The 15,721-nt window shown below is 60.3% G+C and overlaps 1 protein-coding gene across 1 annotated transcript; it reads left to right on the forward strand.

The window, feature by feature from the left end:
* Positions 1–3,993: 3,993 nt before the first annotated feature.
* Positions 3,994–14,832, forward strand: SCARF2 (scavenger receptor class F member 2). The gene is made up of 11 exons (XM_075533878.1): positions 3,994–4,212; positions 9,236–9,294; positions 9,391–9,492; positions 9,738–10,257; positions 10,364–10,582; positions 10,722–10,850; positions 11,135–11,238; positions 11,319–11,436; positions 11,536–11,651; positions 12,441–12,593; positions 13,127–14,832. The coding sequence occupies exons 1-11, from the start codon at positions 4,052–4,054 to the stop codon at positions 13,966–13,968; spliced, it is 2,523 nt and encodes an 840-aa protein (XP_075389993.1). The 5' UTR covers positions 3,994–4,051; the 3' UTR covers positions 13,969–14,832.
* The last annotated feature ends 889 nt before the right edge of the window (positions 14,833–15,721 follow it).

Raw genomic sequence — 15,721 nt, forward strand, 5'->3', positions numbered from 1 at the left:
CACTCGCACGACTGAAGACGAAATAGAGGACGGAGGCCTCCTAAAACATGCCCTTTATGGACCTCAAACGACTACCTTTGAAGAGGACGAAGAGGACTCCCAGACAGGGGTAAAACATTTGTCAATGATAGGATGACAAGATAATCTCAAAAACCTCTAGGAAACTGAAACTCCTGAACAAGAAAAGCACAAATAATCCAATTAAAAACGGGCAGAAGACATGAACAGACAATTCACTAAAGTTGACACCCAGGCGGTCAATACTAATTAAAACAATAATGTGAATAGATAGGATAACCCGGTCCCATTGCACTTAGTCCACAAGATAATTTATAGAAATTTTTCTAGAAATTCCTTTTTCCTGTGCTTGTCACTCACCACCAAACAGCCCTGGTGGCAGAGTGGTTACAAGTTGGGCTGCTAACTGCAAGGTCAACAGTTCGAAACCACCAACCACTTCGGAGGAGAAAGACGGGGTTTTCTACTCCCATAAACAGTTACAGTCTCAGAAACCCACAGGGCCAGTTCTACCCTGTCCTGTAGGGTCATTGTGAGCTGGCATTGACTCAATGGCACTGAGTCTTTAGTATAAAGGTGTTCATTGTTCTCCTGTGGCCCAGCCAGACTTCCTTTCAGCACGGTGCTAAGTCTCTGGGTTTCCAGGACAGAGCTTCTGTGGGCAGGCAGATGCTGGCATGAAGAGGAGGAGGAGGGCGCTGCAAACTCCCAGGACCTCCCCAGGCAGCTGGGGACCAGGAGGTCCACCCGTTGTCTCCTGGCCTGTGTGGGTGCTTTCTCCCATAGGGGCTTCTCCCAACCAGGGCAGCCAGTAGAACTGCCAGCCCCAGGTCGAAGTCTCTGTACCCCCAGGGAAACCCAATCTGAGGGTCAGAGGGTCAGGATTCAAGGCAACAGAAGAATTTAGTGCTCTTCGAAGTTCCACATTCCACTACATTTCCCAGCTCTCAGTGAGATGCAGACCACCCTCGACAGCCCCACAGGCCATCATTGGCTTGATCCTTGGGAGCCAGGGCCTGAGTAAAATGAGGTTGGGGTCTTGCCAGTGCCAAGGGCAGGAGCCCACAGTCACACATGAGATTAGAAAGATCGGCTCATGAAGGAGGGGAGAGCGGGGAGGGAGAGGAAAAAAACAGGACCTGATGCAAAGTGGAGAGCAAATGCTTTGAAAATGATGAGGGCAAAGAATGTACAGATGTGCTTTACACAATTGATGTGTATGTATGGATTGTGATAAGAGTTGTATGAGTCCCTAATAAAATGTTTTTTGGAAAAAAGAGAAAAGAAAAAGAAAGATCAATGCCAGGTGGAGCACAGATGGGGGTGGGGACAGTGCAGCTATGAAGTGGAGGCATTGTCCAGGATGGTGGCCAGGGGAAGGGAGCTGGACCAGGAGAAAATGGAGAAAGAAGATGGTGGTTGAGAAGTCTGGTGATGGACTCCCCCCAACTTGCCAGTCCTGGGGTCAACACCCCTAAACTCAAGGTCAGGGCTCCCCTGATCGACCAGCAGTAGATCAGGGACGGACACTGCAGTCACATGAAACTCCTCTTGGCTAGAGCAGGCGGTCTCCCAGCTCTGGGAGGACGTGGCCAAAGTTGACCACAGGCAAACAGCTGACCCAACATGCTGTTTGTCTGCCTGTCCCAATGTTATGATTCTGGCCAACCCCCCTGATGCTGGGATTTATTGCTTCTGCATCAGGGTGGGAGTGGGGCCCTGTTTCTTTATCCCTGCACCCTTCTCCTGGGGCCTGAAGATGCTCAAGTCTTCCTGCCAGGGGAGACTCTTGTCCAAAGTCACTCTCTCCAGCCCCCACCCCACCACTGTGACAGACCTGAGAGGTCTGCCTTCCCTCCTCTAACAGAGCCTGCAGGCTATTGATGGAGCCCTGGTGGCACAATGGTTAGCAGTTGGGCTGCTGCTAGCTGCAAGGTGAGTGGTTCAAAACTACCAGCTGATCCTTGGGAGAAAGACCTGGCTTTCTACTCCCATATGCCAGGGCCTTAAGTGGAGAGCAAATGTTTTGAGAATGATGAGGGCAATGAATGTACAAATGTTCTTGGCACAATTGATGTATGGATGGATTGTGATAAGACTTGTATGAGCCTCTAATAAAATGATTACAAAGAGAGAGAGAGTTACCGTCTCAAAAACCCACAGGAGTAGTTCTACCCTGTCCTATAGAGTCACTGAGTCAGAATGGACTTGGTCACAGTGAGTTGTGTTTTGTTTATTTGGCAGGCCACCTGCCATACAGAAGACAGGAGTCCTCTTCCTGCCTAGGCCCCACACCCCACCTATTCCACATAAAGACCAGCCCACATCTCTCCCAATCTCTCTAAGGACCAGCCCCCTCCCTTTCATTCTCAAAACTTAAAAACTCACTGCCATCAAGTCCCTTCTGACTGGGAGCGGTCCTGTGAGACGATAGAACTGTCCCAGTGGGTGTCTGAGAAAACAACTCTTGATGGAGGTAGAAAGCCTCACCTTCCTCTCAAGGAGCAGCTGATGGCTTCAAACTGCTGACCTGGTGGTTAGCAGCCCCATGCTGAGCCACCACGCCACCAGGGGTCCTTCTTCTCTCCCTCGGGACCAGGAATTGCAGTCCTTGTCCTCAGAAGACAGATCCCATCCCAGTTGGCCTTGTTCAGTCCCACCCTCAGGTCTGCAATGGACTACCAACTTCAGGGTAGGCAGTTCAAACCCACTGACTGCTCTGTGGGTAAAGGATGAAGCCATCTGTGTACCCCTCCCCCCCGGAATCTACAGCCTCAGGAAAACCTTATAGAGAATCGCTGGTTCGAATGGACTGGGCCGCAGGGGATTTGTTTCTGTTTTTAATCATTTTATTGGGGGCTCATACAACTCATCACAATCCATACATCCATCCATTGTGTAAAGCACATTGTACATTCGTTGCCCTCATTATTCTTAAAACATTTGCTCTCAACTTAAGCCCTTGGTATCAGCTCCTCCTTTTCCCCTCTCCCTCCCCCTTCCCCCTCCCTCATGAACCCTTGATAATTTTTTGATAATTTATAAATTATGATTATTTTGTCATATCTTACAGTGTCCAACGTCTCCCTTCACCCACTTTTCTGTTGTCTGTCCCCCAGGGAGGAGGTCATATGTAGATCCTTGTAATCCTTCCCCGACAGAGGATGTTTTATTTGTTTTGAGGGGACAGGTCTGTTCCACGGAGGTGTTTGTGCTTTACTGGACCCTCCCTATCCTGTCCTGTGGGGTCTCTATTAGGTCTGCCCGCCAAGAGCAGGGAAAGCCTGGGTTTCCCAGATCCAGAGCTCCCTCCCATCTCCCAGACTTCCAGGCCTTGTCCTGCTCAGGGCTTGCCCCTCCCCACCTGTCCTGTGGACATTACCAGGCTCTGTCACCCGGCCCGCCAGGAGTAGGGGTCCTGAGGGTCCCCAGTCCCCAGAATTATTCTCCATCACGTTCTTGGATCGGTTGTGCGCTGTGTGTTCTCGGTGCCCAAGACTTGTCCCATTGCTTTGGTCATTCTGCCTCCATCCCTGTGGACAGTCCCCTACCCTGTCCCCAAGCCTTGAGTCCAGACCCACTGTGCCCCCAGATCTCCTGACCCGCGCTGGCCGAGGCCCAGGCTCCAGCTCACTCCGTGGGGCCCGCGCTGCTGGGACTGGGGCTGCTGGCATCGTGAGGCCCTCCCAGGGGCTGGTGGCCTCATCTTGGCTGGTTCCCAGGCGCCGGGCCTCGGGCGGGCCCGGGGCCCTTCCTCCGCAAGAGCCCGGCGTGGGGGTCCCCTGCCCGCTGGCCGCCCAGCCTGCCGGAGCGCGCGGGAAGGGGCGGCCCCGCGGCTGGAGGGTGGGGTCTGGCGCGCGGGGCGGGCCGCCGCCTGGCCGGCCCGCGGCTGGCCGGGGATCAGGGAGCTGATGTGGAATTTCCTGCCGGGCCGGGCGCCCCTCCTGCCGCCCCCCGCCCGGCCGCGCACTCCGCTTCCGGCCGCCCTCGCTGCGGCCGCACCCGCGCCCGCCCCGCGCCTGCCCCGCGCCTGATGGAGGACGCAGGGCCCCGGGGGGCCGGGCCGGCGCGCCGCCGGGGGGCCGAGGGGCCGCCGCCGCTGCCGCCGCTGCTGCTGCTGCTCGGTCTGCTGCCCGGCCCCGCGGTGCCCCAGGAGCTGAACCCGCGCGGCCGCAACGTGTGCCGGGCGCCGGGGTAGGCTTGGCCCGGCTGGGGGAGGGGACGGGGGACCGGTGGTGGGCGTGGGGGGAGGGGGTCGCCGGGACGCGGGCCCTTGAGCACCCCTCCAGGCCGAGTTGCGGCGCCCGACCGCAAGTGAGCATCGGGCTAGGGGTGGGCGCCCGGAGGGTTTGCACTCCGTGGTTCCAGAAAGCCTGGGACGTAGGGATCCTCGGGCCGAGTGGGGACCAGCCGGGGCAGGGATAACGGCCGCCTTTGAGCATCGTAAGACCGGAGCCGGAGGTGGAGACTTGAGGGGGCGCAGGGGGGCGGGGACAAGCGAACCCCGAGAGGAGGCAGCCAGAACAGTGCGAGAAAGTTTGGGGACAGGCGACGTTTGAACGCACACGTTTGTCTTAGAAACAGGCAGGAGGGGATCGAAGGAGGCTGCGCTGAGCGGGCGCTGCGACAGCAGGAGTGGACAGTGGTGGGCGTCGGGGACCTGCGGGTTAGGACCTTAGGTGCGCTGAAGGACCTGGGAGCGGGGGCGGCCGCGGGCCGGGAGCCCGGCCGGAGCTGTCGCGGAGACCGGGAGTGGGCACAGGGGTCCGGGGAGCTGGGCACCGGTTCTGAGACCACGACGAGGTCCAGAGCATCTCGCGCGTGGGGCGCCGTGCGGGCGGGCGGGCCGAGGGAGAGGTGACCGCGCGGCCCCAGGCTGCGCTGCCCTGGCCGCTTGCGAGGCCCCGCATTCAGGGCTCCGCAGGCACCGAAGGCAGACAAGGGGTGGCGAGGGGGCCGCGCGCGGGGTATCCGAGCTGGGATCCGGAGGAGCGGAGACCCCTCCCCGCCCGAGCTCCGCCCCAGGGGCGGGGGCCGGCCTGGCCAGCCATCTGCTTCGCATCGACGCCGCGCCGCCTCCCGCGTCCCAGGAATGCGGCTGCGGGCGGGACGGGCCTGGAATAGGGGGGGAGGGCGATTCTCTGAAAGCCTGCTCCGACCTCCCCAGGGGAAGGAGGGCCTGGGCAGGATGGGGGTGTCCTGGCTAGGCCGCTGGGGGCCTGGTTTGGGGAATCCAGGACTCCCACCTCCCTTGCTAGGAGAAGCTGGGCCAGAGAGCTCAGAATGGAGTTCTCCCCGGAGGCGTCCCTAACCCCTTTGGGCGTGCCTTGGCCGCCGTTAAGACGGGATCATCCCCGCCCAACACTCCCTACCCCTGGTGTACGAAGGGTACCTGTGGTCCTGTGTGGGATGAGTTTGAGTTGGGGAAACCCCTAAGGACAACCCCTGCCTCTTCGTTCCTTACCCTCTCTGGCTACAGGCAGGCCCTTGCTAGTGCAGAGCAAGGAGCTGGGATGACCGATGAGGGCATTCAACAGATAAACCTGTGTACCTACTGTGTGCAGGCCTGCCCTGTGCACCTGCTGTGTCCAGGACAGCTACAGCAGCAGAGACAGACAGCCCTGCCCCCGGAAGACACAGGCCCAATGCTGGGGAGGACTTCTCGGTTGGGGTCACTGTTTCCTGTGGGGTGGTCTGGGGACACCCACCATAGGTCCCTGCAGGAAATTGGAGCCCTGTGGATGTGGGAATGCTGGTCCCTGAGCCAGAAGGCACCACTATGTGACTGAATAGACCAGGGAGACTTCTGGGTGACAGGCCTGAGAAAGGAGGGTGGGCCAACCACAAGGGAGGGGGTGTCTGATGTGGAGGCTGGGTGTTCTTCTGGGCTCCAGGGGCTCCAGAGGATCTCTAGTGGTGTCGTGGTTATGAGTTTGGCTGTTAACTGCAAGGTCAGCAGTTCAAAATCACTCTCTGCTCCAAGGAAAAAGATGAAACTTTCTATTCCCATAAAGAATTACAGTTTCAGAAACCCACATGGGGCAGTCCTACTCTGCCCTATAGAGTCATTGTGAGTCGGCATCAACTCGATGGCAGTGAATTTTTTAGTTTTTATAGGGACCCCAGGAGGTGATAAGCCTGACTGCTATGTGAACAGGCACTGGGGCAGAAAGGTACACCAGGTAGAAAGCCAGGGAGAGAGTGGACAGCTATGGGGGCCCGCACAGTAGGTGGCGGGAGGTTTGGATTCTATATGTCATTTTGAAGGCAGAGTCAGCTGCTTTCTGGTGGCTCTTGTGTGGACTGTGTATGACACATACACACGGGATGCTACCTGGGAGTTAGCTTCCTGGACAAAAGGACAGGGATTACCTGAGATGTGGTGTCTCAGGAATTCAGTTTAGACAGGTCCCCTCCCAGGGGCCAGCAACTACATGGGCCAAGAGAAATCACAGAGGAGCAGGCATGCTGAGAGGGAAGGGGTAGTGGCTGGACTGAGGTTTTTGAGCAGATACCAGACAAGGGGTGTGGGGGTGGGTGGAGGACGGGGTCCTGGTAGCACATGCTGGTGGCACATGACAGAACTAAGGATGGACCCTTGGGGTCGCCCCATGGCAGCCTGGCCTGGGAACATGCTGTGTTCTTAAGAGCTTCCCTGACTGCGTGGAAAATACCCAGCTGTCATGTGCTGCAACGTGGCCCATAGTGCCACTCTCTCAATCCTCCTTCCTAATTTTAGGCTCCATTTCTGCAGTGGGGACCTGGGGCTCACGGGTGACACCCCGTGGCGTGGGCAGACACAGGAACCGCCTCCATTGGGGAGGCCCTATAATCGGTGCTCTCACCCCAGGGCCAGGGAGGTCATGCCGCAGGACAATTCAGGGCCACCTGAGAGGGGGGCACCTACAGGAAGGGACCCCCAGTATAGAGCTAGAGGGGACAGGAATGGGGTGCTGTTGACATGCTTGGGCAGGTCACCCAAAAGAGCTGGGTGAGGTCTCTGGCTTCCGGTTTTATTTGTGAAAAGCATGCTGGGTCCTTGCTATGTCTCTCCTCCTTCCTCAGGTTCCATCTCTGGCCTGAGGGACAATCTGTATTTGAGTGCATGAGGGCTTTCCCTTGGGGGGAAATCAGTGACCCTTTCAGGGTGTGGCCAGTATCTTGAGCTGGGGAATGGCTGGAGGAGTGTCATCAGTTTGAGTAGGATACACTCATGTCACCTGACAACCACTGCATGACCACCACCCCTCTAGGCTCCTTAGAGATCTCCCCTATTGGCCTTCTCCACCCACCCCTCTTGGTTCTAGACTCAGATGCTTCCAAAGGAACAGTCTTCTTTTCTCTGGATACTAGGGGCACCCTTCACCTCATTGCCATCCAGCCGATTCTGACTCATAACAACCCTCTAAGACAGGGTAGCGCTGCCCCTGTGGGTTTCCGAAACTGTAACTCTAGACCGGAGTAGCAAACCTCTTCTTTCTCCCCGGGTGCTCTTGAACCAGACCTTTGGGTTAGCCCCACATGTATAACCAGTACACCACCAGGGCTCCACCAGGGCATCAAGCAACTCTAGACTCTATGCCTGTGCCTTTTGGATCTGTGTGAAGGATGAGCCCTTGGTCCCAGCACACCCAGTGGCTGTTCCTTCAAAGGTTTCTCTGCCCACATATGTGGGCACAGCCCCTGCGCCCGGTGCCTGGCCCTCACAGCTTCATGCCAAACCTTTGTGTCCAGGCATCCCAGCGGACTGTGGATGTGGAGCCTGCCTCCACCCGGAGTGTGACAGTAGGATTTACCATCTCCAGAGCAACATCCGCATAGCCCTGGTGGTGTATGGTTAGCAGTTGAGCTACAATCCACACGGTCAGACATTCAAATCCACCAGCCCCTCCTTTGGAAAGAGACAAAACTTTTCTACCCTATCCTAGGGGGTTCCCGTGAGTCAGAATCGCCTCAGTGGCACTGGGTTTGCTTTTGAGGTTTTGAGTAACATCATGTTATGAAACCAAATCAAGGAAACCCAAAACTCCACCACAAGGAACCCTGGTGGCATAGTGGTTACACTTTGGGCTGCTCACGGCAAGGTCCCAAGTTCAAAACAACCAGCCGCTCTGGGGGGAGAAAGCTGGGCCTTTCCAACCCTGGAAAGAATTGCTGTCTCAGAAACCCACATGGGCAGTTCTAGGAGTCATTGTCAACGTTGGCTTCCAAAGTCACTGTCACCAGGTCGATTCTGACTCAGAGCAGCCTTACATCAGACTTAAGGGAGCAGACTGCCTGGCCTTTCTCCCTCAGTTCAGCCTGAATCACCAGCCTTGTGGTTAACAGCCCAAACTGAATAACCAAACGGAACTCACTGCCATTCGTCCAGTCTGCCTCCTACCCGTCCTACAGGTCAGAGGAGAAAGCTTCTTAGACTGCCATTGTCACAGAAGCAGACTGCTTCTTTGGTAGGTTCCGACAGCTGGCCGACAGCTGAGGACCTTCGCCACTGGATCACCAGGGCTCTGGGAAGTTAATTTATACTCCACCCTAAATCTGGCCCTCCTGCCCCTCCTAAGATGCCTTCTCCTAGCAGCAGGCCACACATGTACCCTGCGGAGCTCCCTCGGTATGGAGTTGGCCCCTCACACAGCGTGTACTATCCACCCCCGCCAGGGGCTCCCCCTTCCCACCTGCCTCTCTCTGAAGTTGCCCACTCGCCTTGGTATTTACTCCCACATGTCCCTAAGTCATAGTGTAGTCAGTCCTAGCACATTCCAGTCCCTGACACCCACATAGCCAGGCCCCCACCCTCAAGCATGCCCTAGACCCCACACCCTAGGGGAGGCCTAACCAACCACCTGTCCTGGCCAGCCTCCATGCTGCCCCTCCTTCTGGGACACTTGAAACCTGGGTGAGGCTTTGGGCTGCTGTCAGAAAGGTGGGTAGATGAGGCGTCTGCTCTGGTAAAGACTGACAACCTTCAACACCCTGTGGGGGGCAGGTCTCTGTCCTATAGGGTTTTATGGTCACAGTGGCTGGGCAGGGAGGCTCAGTGGGTGGGTAAAGGAAGTCCTTGGAGATGGAGGCTGTATGGTGGACCATCCCTGAGGGTAGGTGGAGCCTTCCATACCTTCAACAATGCCCTGCATGGCAGGGCCAAGGGTCATCACTTGGCTACAGGGCAGCAGAGGTTGGAGGCAGGCAGCATCAGACACCCTCCTTCTTCCCACAGTTCCCTGGTGCCCACGTGCTGTGCCGGCTGGAGTCAGCAAGGGGAGGAGTGCGGGATAGGTGAGTGAGGGCACCCAGGCGGGCAGGGGTGCTGGGAGGAGGAGGCCCTGAGGGGCCCTATGCCTTGAGCGCTCAGGCCCCCTCTCTTGTTCCCAGCGGTGTGTGAGGGCAACTCCACGTGCTCAGAGAATGAGGTGTGCGTTCGGCCCGGCGAGTGCCGCTGCCGTCACGGCTACTTCGGCGCAAACTGCGACACCAGTGAGCATTGGGTGGGACGGGGTGGGTGCTGGGTGGTGGGGCCCGGATCCAGGTGGGGTGGGGCCAGGCCTGAGCTGGGAGCCTGGGTTGAGGGGTGGGGCAGTCTGATCTGAGGACGGGACACCGATAGGTCTCCTAGGCCAGGGAGGGAGGAGGGAGCACAGGAAAGCAACACATTGGGTAGGGTTGTTGCCGAAGAGTACCCAGGTTTCTGGGTTTCAAGGGTACCCTCCTTGCCCCTGCAGAGTGCCCACGCCAATTCTGGGGCCCGGACTGCAAAGAGCTATGTAGCTGCCACCCACACGGGCAGTGCGAGGATGTGACAGGCCAGTGCACGTGTCACGCGCGCCGCTGGGGCGCGCGCTGCGAGCACGCGTGCCAGTGTCAGCATGGCGCTTGCCACCCGCGGAGTGGCGCGTGCCGCTGCGAGCCAGGCTGGTGGGGCGCGCAGTGTGCCAGTGCGTGCTACTGCAGCGCCACGTCGCGCTGCGACCCCCAGACGGGCGCGTGCCTCTGCCACGCGGGCTGGTGGGGCCGCAGCTGCAACAACCAGTGTGCCTGCAACGCGTCGCCCTGCGAGCAGCAGAGTGGCCGCTGCCAGTGCCGGGAGCGCACATTCGGCGCCCGCTGCGAGCGCTTCTGCCAGTGCTTCCGCGGTCGCTGCAACTCGGTGGACGGCACGTGCGCCTGCGAACCCGGCTACCGCGGCAAGTACTGTCGCGAGCCGTGTCCCGCGGGCTTCTACGGCCTGGGCTGCCGCCGCCGGTAAGTGCAATCCCCGGGCGGGGGGGGGGGTAAGAGGGAGGGAGAAGGAAGAGCGACCCGCGGGCCCAGCCCGGTCCATGGCCTCCCGCCTCCCCCCTCCCCCCAGATGCGGCCAGTGCAAAGGCCAGCAACCCTGCACGGTGGCTGAGGGCCGCTGCTTGACGTGCGAACCGGGCTGGAACGGCACCAAGTGCGACCAGCTGTGCGCTGTGGGCTTCTACGGCGAAGGCTGCGGCCAGCGCTGCCCACCATGCCGCGACGGTCACGCCTGCAACCACGTCACCGGCAAGTGCACGCGCTGCAACGCGGGCTGGATCGGAGACCGGTGAGCAGCCCCCTCCCCCTGCCCCACCCTAGCCCCACCCACCCCTCCGTGAAGACCTCCGCCTGGGGTCCTAGGGCTCCGTTTGACCCCGCCCCCACGGACGATCCCACCCCCCCACCGCCCTTCTCCGCCTCCCAAGGTGCGAGACCAAGTGCAGCAATGGCACCTACGGGGAGGACTGCGCCTTCGTGTGCGCGGACTGCGGCAACGGCCACTGTGACTTCCAGTCTGGGCGCTGCCTGTGTAGCCCGGGTGTCCACGGTCCCCAGTGAGTGTCATGGTCCCCGGAGGAGCCTGCGGGGGCGGCGGGCCTACTGCGGGAGGTCCCAGGGACTGCTATGCTGACGGAAGAGGCGTCTCTAGGAGGGCCCTCTGGGTCCACACCGGACGCCCCATACCTCGCCGAGGCCCCATACCTCGCCTGCTTTAGGCGTACCCCAAAGTTCCGGTTCAAACGGACCGCCCGCACTGTGTGCCGGGAAGTGGGGCGTTGGGTTTCACTCCTAGGAAATAAGAGCTGGAGACCCCGCCCTGACCCCCTCGTCCCTGCAGCTGCAACTTGACGTGTCCGCCCGGGCTCCACGGCGTGGACTGCGCGCAGGCTTGCAGCTGCCACGAAGACTCCTGTGACCCGGTCACCGGCGCCTGCCGCCTGGGTGAGGGGCGTCCCGACGCAGAGGGAGGGAAAGCGTGACTCGGGGCTCGGGCTGACCCTGTTCCCCTCCTCCTCCCGCAGAGACCAACCAGCGCAAGGGTGTGATGGGCGCGGGCGCGCTGCTGGCCCTGCTGCTGGGCCTGCTGCTCTCGCTTCTGGGCTGCTGCTGCGCTTGCCGCGGCAAGGACCCCGCCCGCCGGTGAGGCCCCGCCCCTCCCTGGCCTCAGGTCCCGCCCCCTCGGTTCCCGGGAGTACCTCCAACTGCCCTTTCCTTGCTCCCCACCCCGACCCGCTGCAGGGAGCTCTCCCTGGGGAGGAAGAAAGCCCCGCAAAGGCTGTGCGGGCGCTTCAGCCGCATCAGCATGAAGCTGCCCCGGATCCCACTCCGGAGGCAGAAATTGCCCAAGGTCGTAGGTAAGGACTCCGATGGCAAGGTCTTGGGTGGGAAACACCTTCCGAAGCAGGAGGCTTCAGGAAAGTGGGTGGGGGTGCGACGGTGAGACCCGGGCGGAGATCCTGGCGCAGGTCCTCTCTCCAGACTGTGGAGTGCCGGCTCCGCTTGGTGCGTGTGAAGCTGCTGGGTAACGAGTGCATGCGCTTGGGAAGTGCCTTCCCGCCAGGAGGCCGGCAGTGCCTTGAACCCGTCCCTTGGGGCTGGTTGACTGGCCCCCTACCCCCCCCTTCCCCCTCCCCGAACCTGGGGCTGGTCAATTCTGACATCCACCGGTAGTCTCACTCTCTTTTCCGCTTGTTTTAGTTTAGAAACTGGGGGTGGGGCCTCCTGGGGGGGTAAAGATAAGAGAAAATCCTTTAAAAGGGAGAACAGCAGCAGCCTCAGGATGAAGCCTTCTGCCTCCCTTGGGGCCAGACCCGGTGGGTGCAGCCCCCACCCCGCTGGCAGGGGATCAAAGATTTTCTGGGTCCCACAAGGCAAGAGGGGCCCAGAGTGCCACTGTCAGATCCTTTTGCGCACGCTCACCCAACCTCTTCCCGAACCCCGGCTGCCTGCTTGCCTGGTCTTTTACCCTACGGTGGTCTCCCCTGACCCGGCTAGCCGTCCTGGCCTTGTGTCACGGCAGCCTGAGGACAGAGCTGCTGCTGGTGACTAGGTCATCATGGCAAGCGAGCAGCTGATGGCTTGTGTCCAGGGGCCCGGGTTGGGGAGGCGTGCGCCCAGGCAGCCATGCCTCACTCCTCCCCCAGTGGCCCACCACGACCTGGATAACACACTCAACTGCAGTTTTCTGGAGCCCCCTTCCGGTCTGGAGCAGCCCTCGCCTTCGTGGTCCTCCAGAGCCTCCTTCTCCTCCTTTGACACCACTGACGAAGGCCCAGTGTACTGCGTGCCCCACGAGGGTAAGGACCAATTAAGCAGCAGCGCTACTTCCGGGGTGGACTGATGGTACTAGATGGGAGTGGCCAGAGCCTAACCAGTCCTGTGTGAGGCTCTAGGGGAGGTGGTTAGGATACCCCCGATTCATTAGGGGGTGAGGTCTCTGGGTGGGTGAAGGGGTAGCAGTAACCATAGGAGAGATCTAAAGGACAGCAGGAGGAAGGATTGGCTCTCCAAATCATTCCATGTGAGACCTGTCACAGGGGTCGAACTTAAATCCAACCCTTCAAGATGAATGGAATTTCCTTTGAGGTGGAAGGTTGAATTAGATTGTGATTCCCTAGACCCGGGGCATGGGGCAGGGGCAGAGACCCGGGTGCCCCTCTGTGTGGTCCCACACCGGGAGTTGTAAAGTCGGTTTATGGTTGAGTTGTGAATGCCAGGGCTGGTCAGAGCACCCAGTGGGATGGAGATGTTAGGAAGGATTGTAGGTGGGAGCCAGTGTCCGGAGGCTGGACAGGCCAGAGGGGATTCCATGTGTTTTTTCCCTTGGCAGAGGCAGCGGCCGAAAGCCGGGATGCGGAGGTCCCAGCTGCCCCTGCAGAGGGGCTGGTGTCACCCCCTGCGCCGCTGACCACTCAGGCACCCACAGAGGAATCGGCACCCTTCCCGGTGTCTTCAGACAGCGAGCGCTCGGCGTCTAGCGTGGAGGGGCCCGGCGGAGCGCTGTATGCCCGAGTGGCCCGGCGAGAGGCCCGACCGGCCCGGGCTTGGGGGGAGGCGGGGGGTCTCTCGCTGTCGCCATCGCCAGAGCGCAGGAAGCCGCCGCCGCCGGACCCTGCCACCAAGCCCAAGGTGTCATGGATACACAGCAAGCACGGCGCAGCCGCCGCCCGTACGCCCTCACCACTGCCCGTCGCTTCTGAGGCTGCGCCCAGTCCCAGCCAGAGGAAACGGACTCCCAGCGACCCTGCGTCGCGGGCCCGGGGGTCGCCCGAGGAGGCCGCCGCCGCGCCCTCGCCGCCCCGAGCCCGAGCCCGAGCCCGCGGCCCTGGCCTCTCCGAGTCCGCGGACGCCGGCGGACCCCCGCGCAGCGCGCCCGAAGCCGCCTCGCTGCTGGCTGCCGAGCTGCGCGGCAAGACTCGCAGCCTGGGCCGTGCCGAGGGGTGTCCGGGCGCGCAGAGCCCCCGGGAGAAGCCGGCCCCGCCGCAGAAGGCCAAGCGCTCCGTGCAGCCCGCCTCGCCGGCCCGCGCGTCGTCTGAGCCGGAGGCACCCGGGCCAGAGAAGGCTGATGTCGGTGCGCCAGCGCCTGCGCCCGAGACCCCCCGCAAGAAAACGCCTATACAGAAGCCACCGCGCAAGAAGAGCCGGGCAGCTGCCGGAGCGCCCACCCTGTAACTAGAGGCCTGGCACTGCCCCGCGCAGCTTGTCCCGGCTAGCTGGCTAGCTAGCTGGCTGGCTTCCCAGCGCCGATCCTAGTGCGCGGCCCGCGGCCGGGCGGCCGGTCCAATCAGCTCTACTCCCACCCAGAGGGCCCGCGGCCCGGTCTCGGTTGGCTTTCCAATGGTCCTCTGGAGCGGCGCAGCGGGAGGCGGTCGCCCATTGGCTCAGATCGCCCCACCTCCCCTCTCCCCAGGTGGGAAGGCCTCTCCAATTGGACGAGGTCTTACAGGTGCTTAGTGCAGGCGCTTAGTGCTTAGCTGGGAACTTCTCATTGACCGAGTTGCTGAGTGCTTCCACCCCAAAGATAAGAGACAGAAATAGAACCATTGGTGCGTGTTTGTGTGTTTAATGGCGTTTGTGTGTTTCATGGTGTGTGTGTGTGTGTGTGTCTGTCTGTCTGTCTGTGTGTGTGTGGTGTCCAGAAACCCATCTACTGAGGCTGCCTCTCCTTGGTCAAGGCCTGGCGTCTTTGGCCACAACCAGAAGCTACTTCCCCTTGCCTGTAGGTTCAGTGGGTTGATCTGGCGGGGCGGCCTGGAGTAGAGCTGGTCTCTGCTTCCCATGGGTCTCCACACCCCCAGGCTCAGCCTTGCCACCCCTGCATACCGTAGGGTCCAGCCTCAGCTTCTCCAGCCCCATTATCTCACTGTCAAGCTGGTATTGATGGTCTCCCCGCACCCCTGTGGACATCCCAGGGGACATGCATTTATCCTCAACAAGACTGCCTTGTCCCACCCCTGGGTACCGGTGCCCCTGGGTACCCACCCCCACCCCCAGGGGCTTGGCCAAAGCTTTCTTAATAAAAGTGCCTTTTCCTTCCGAGCTGCCTGGTGTCGGGGAGGAGGGGAATCTGGGCAGAGGTAACGGTGTCCTGGCCTGCTTTCCCATCATTGGACCCCTGGCACGAGTGAGACTTTGATGGTGTCCCACTCATCATTCACTTTGGTACACCGACACCCCCACCCCCATCGTCCTCATCCTGAACCAATGTCAGGGATGCTGGCCAGCAGGCAGGTCAAAGCCCCTGGACGAATGGGGCTGGTCCAGCCTCCTGGAGCCACTGGAGGACTGGAACTGTGTGGTGGCAGGGAGACGGGGGCAGGCAGAGGCAGGGGGCAGTGGGCTGCAGGCCTACCTCCAGCCGGGCCTCCTCCATACTAACAGAACTGGCTGCTGCCACACAGAGCCCTGCTGTCGGTCTCAATAGGCTCCTTGTCTTTAGCAGGAAACACAACATAAGCCTGAGCAGCCGCTGTCAAGCAAGGAAGGGAGGGAGGTGGAGAGCAGCCAGCTGCTATCAGCCAGCCCTTGTGCTGCTGCCAGGGCTTCACAGGACCCCGCTGACTGGGCTTCAGTCTGTGACCCTGTGTCCCAGCAATCTCCTGAGGCCACGTCTGCGGCGTGACTCTCCTAAGCCACAGGTCCCTTCTGTGGCTTGCGCTGTTTTACCTGGGAGTCCCCAGAAATTGCACGTAGTTAGAGCTAGGCTGCTAATTGGAGGTTTGAGTCGGCCCATGGGGCACCACCTCTGTCCTGTCTAGTCAATTCCGGCCGGCGGTGACCTGTAGGACAGTAGAACTGTCTCATAGCATTTCCAAGACACTAAATCTTTACAGAAGAAGAGAGCCTCCTCTTTCTCCTGTGGAGCAGCTGGTGGGTTTGAACCATTGACTTTTAGTTTAGCAGGCCAACTCTTACCCCACAAATC

This window comes from Tenrec ecaudatus, chromosome 16 (genome assembly GCF_050624435.1).
Source record: "Tenrec ecaudatus isolate mTenEca1 chromosome 16, mTenEca1.hap1, whole genome shotgun sequence".
Classification (NCBI taxonomy): Eukaryota; Metazoa; Chordata; class Mammalia; order Afrosoricida; family Tenrecidae; genus Tenrec; species Tenrec ecaudatus.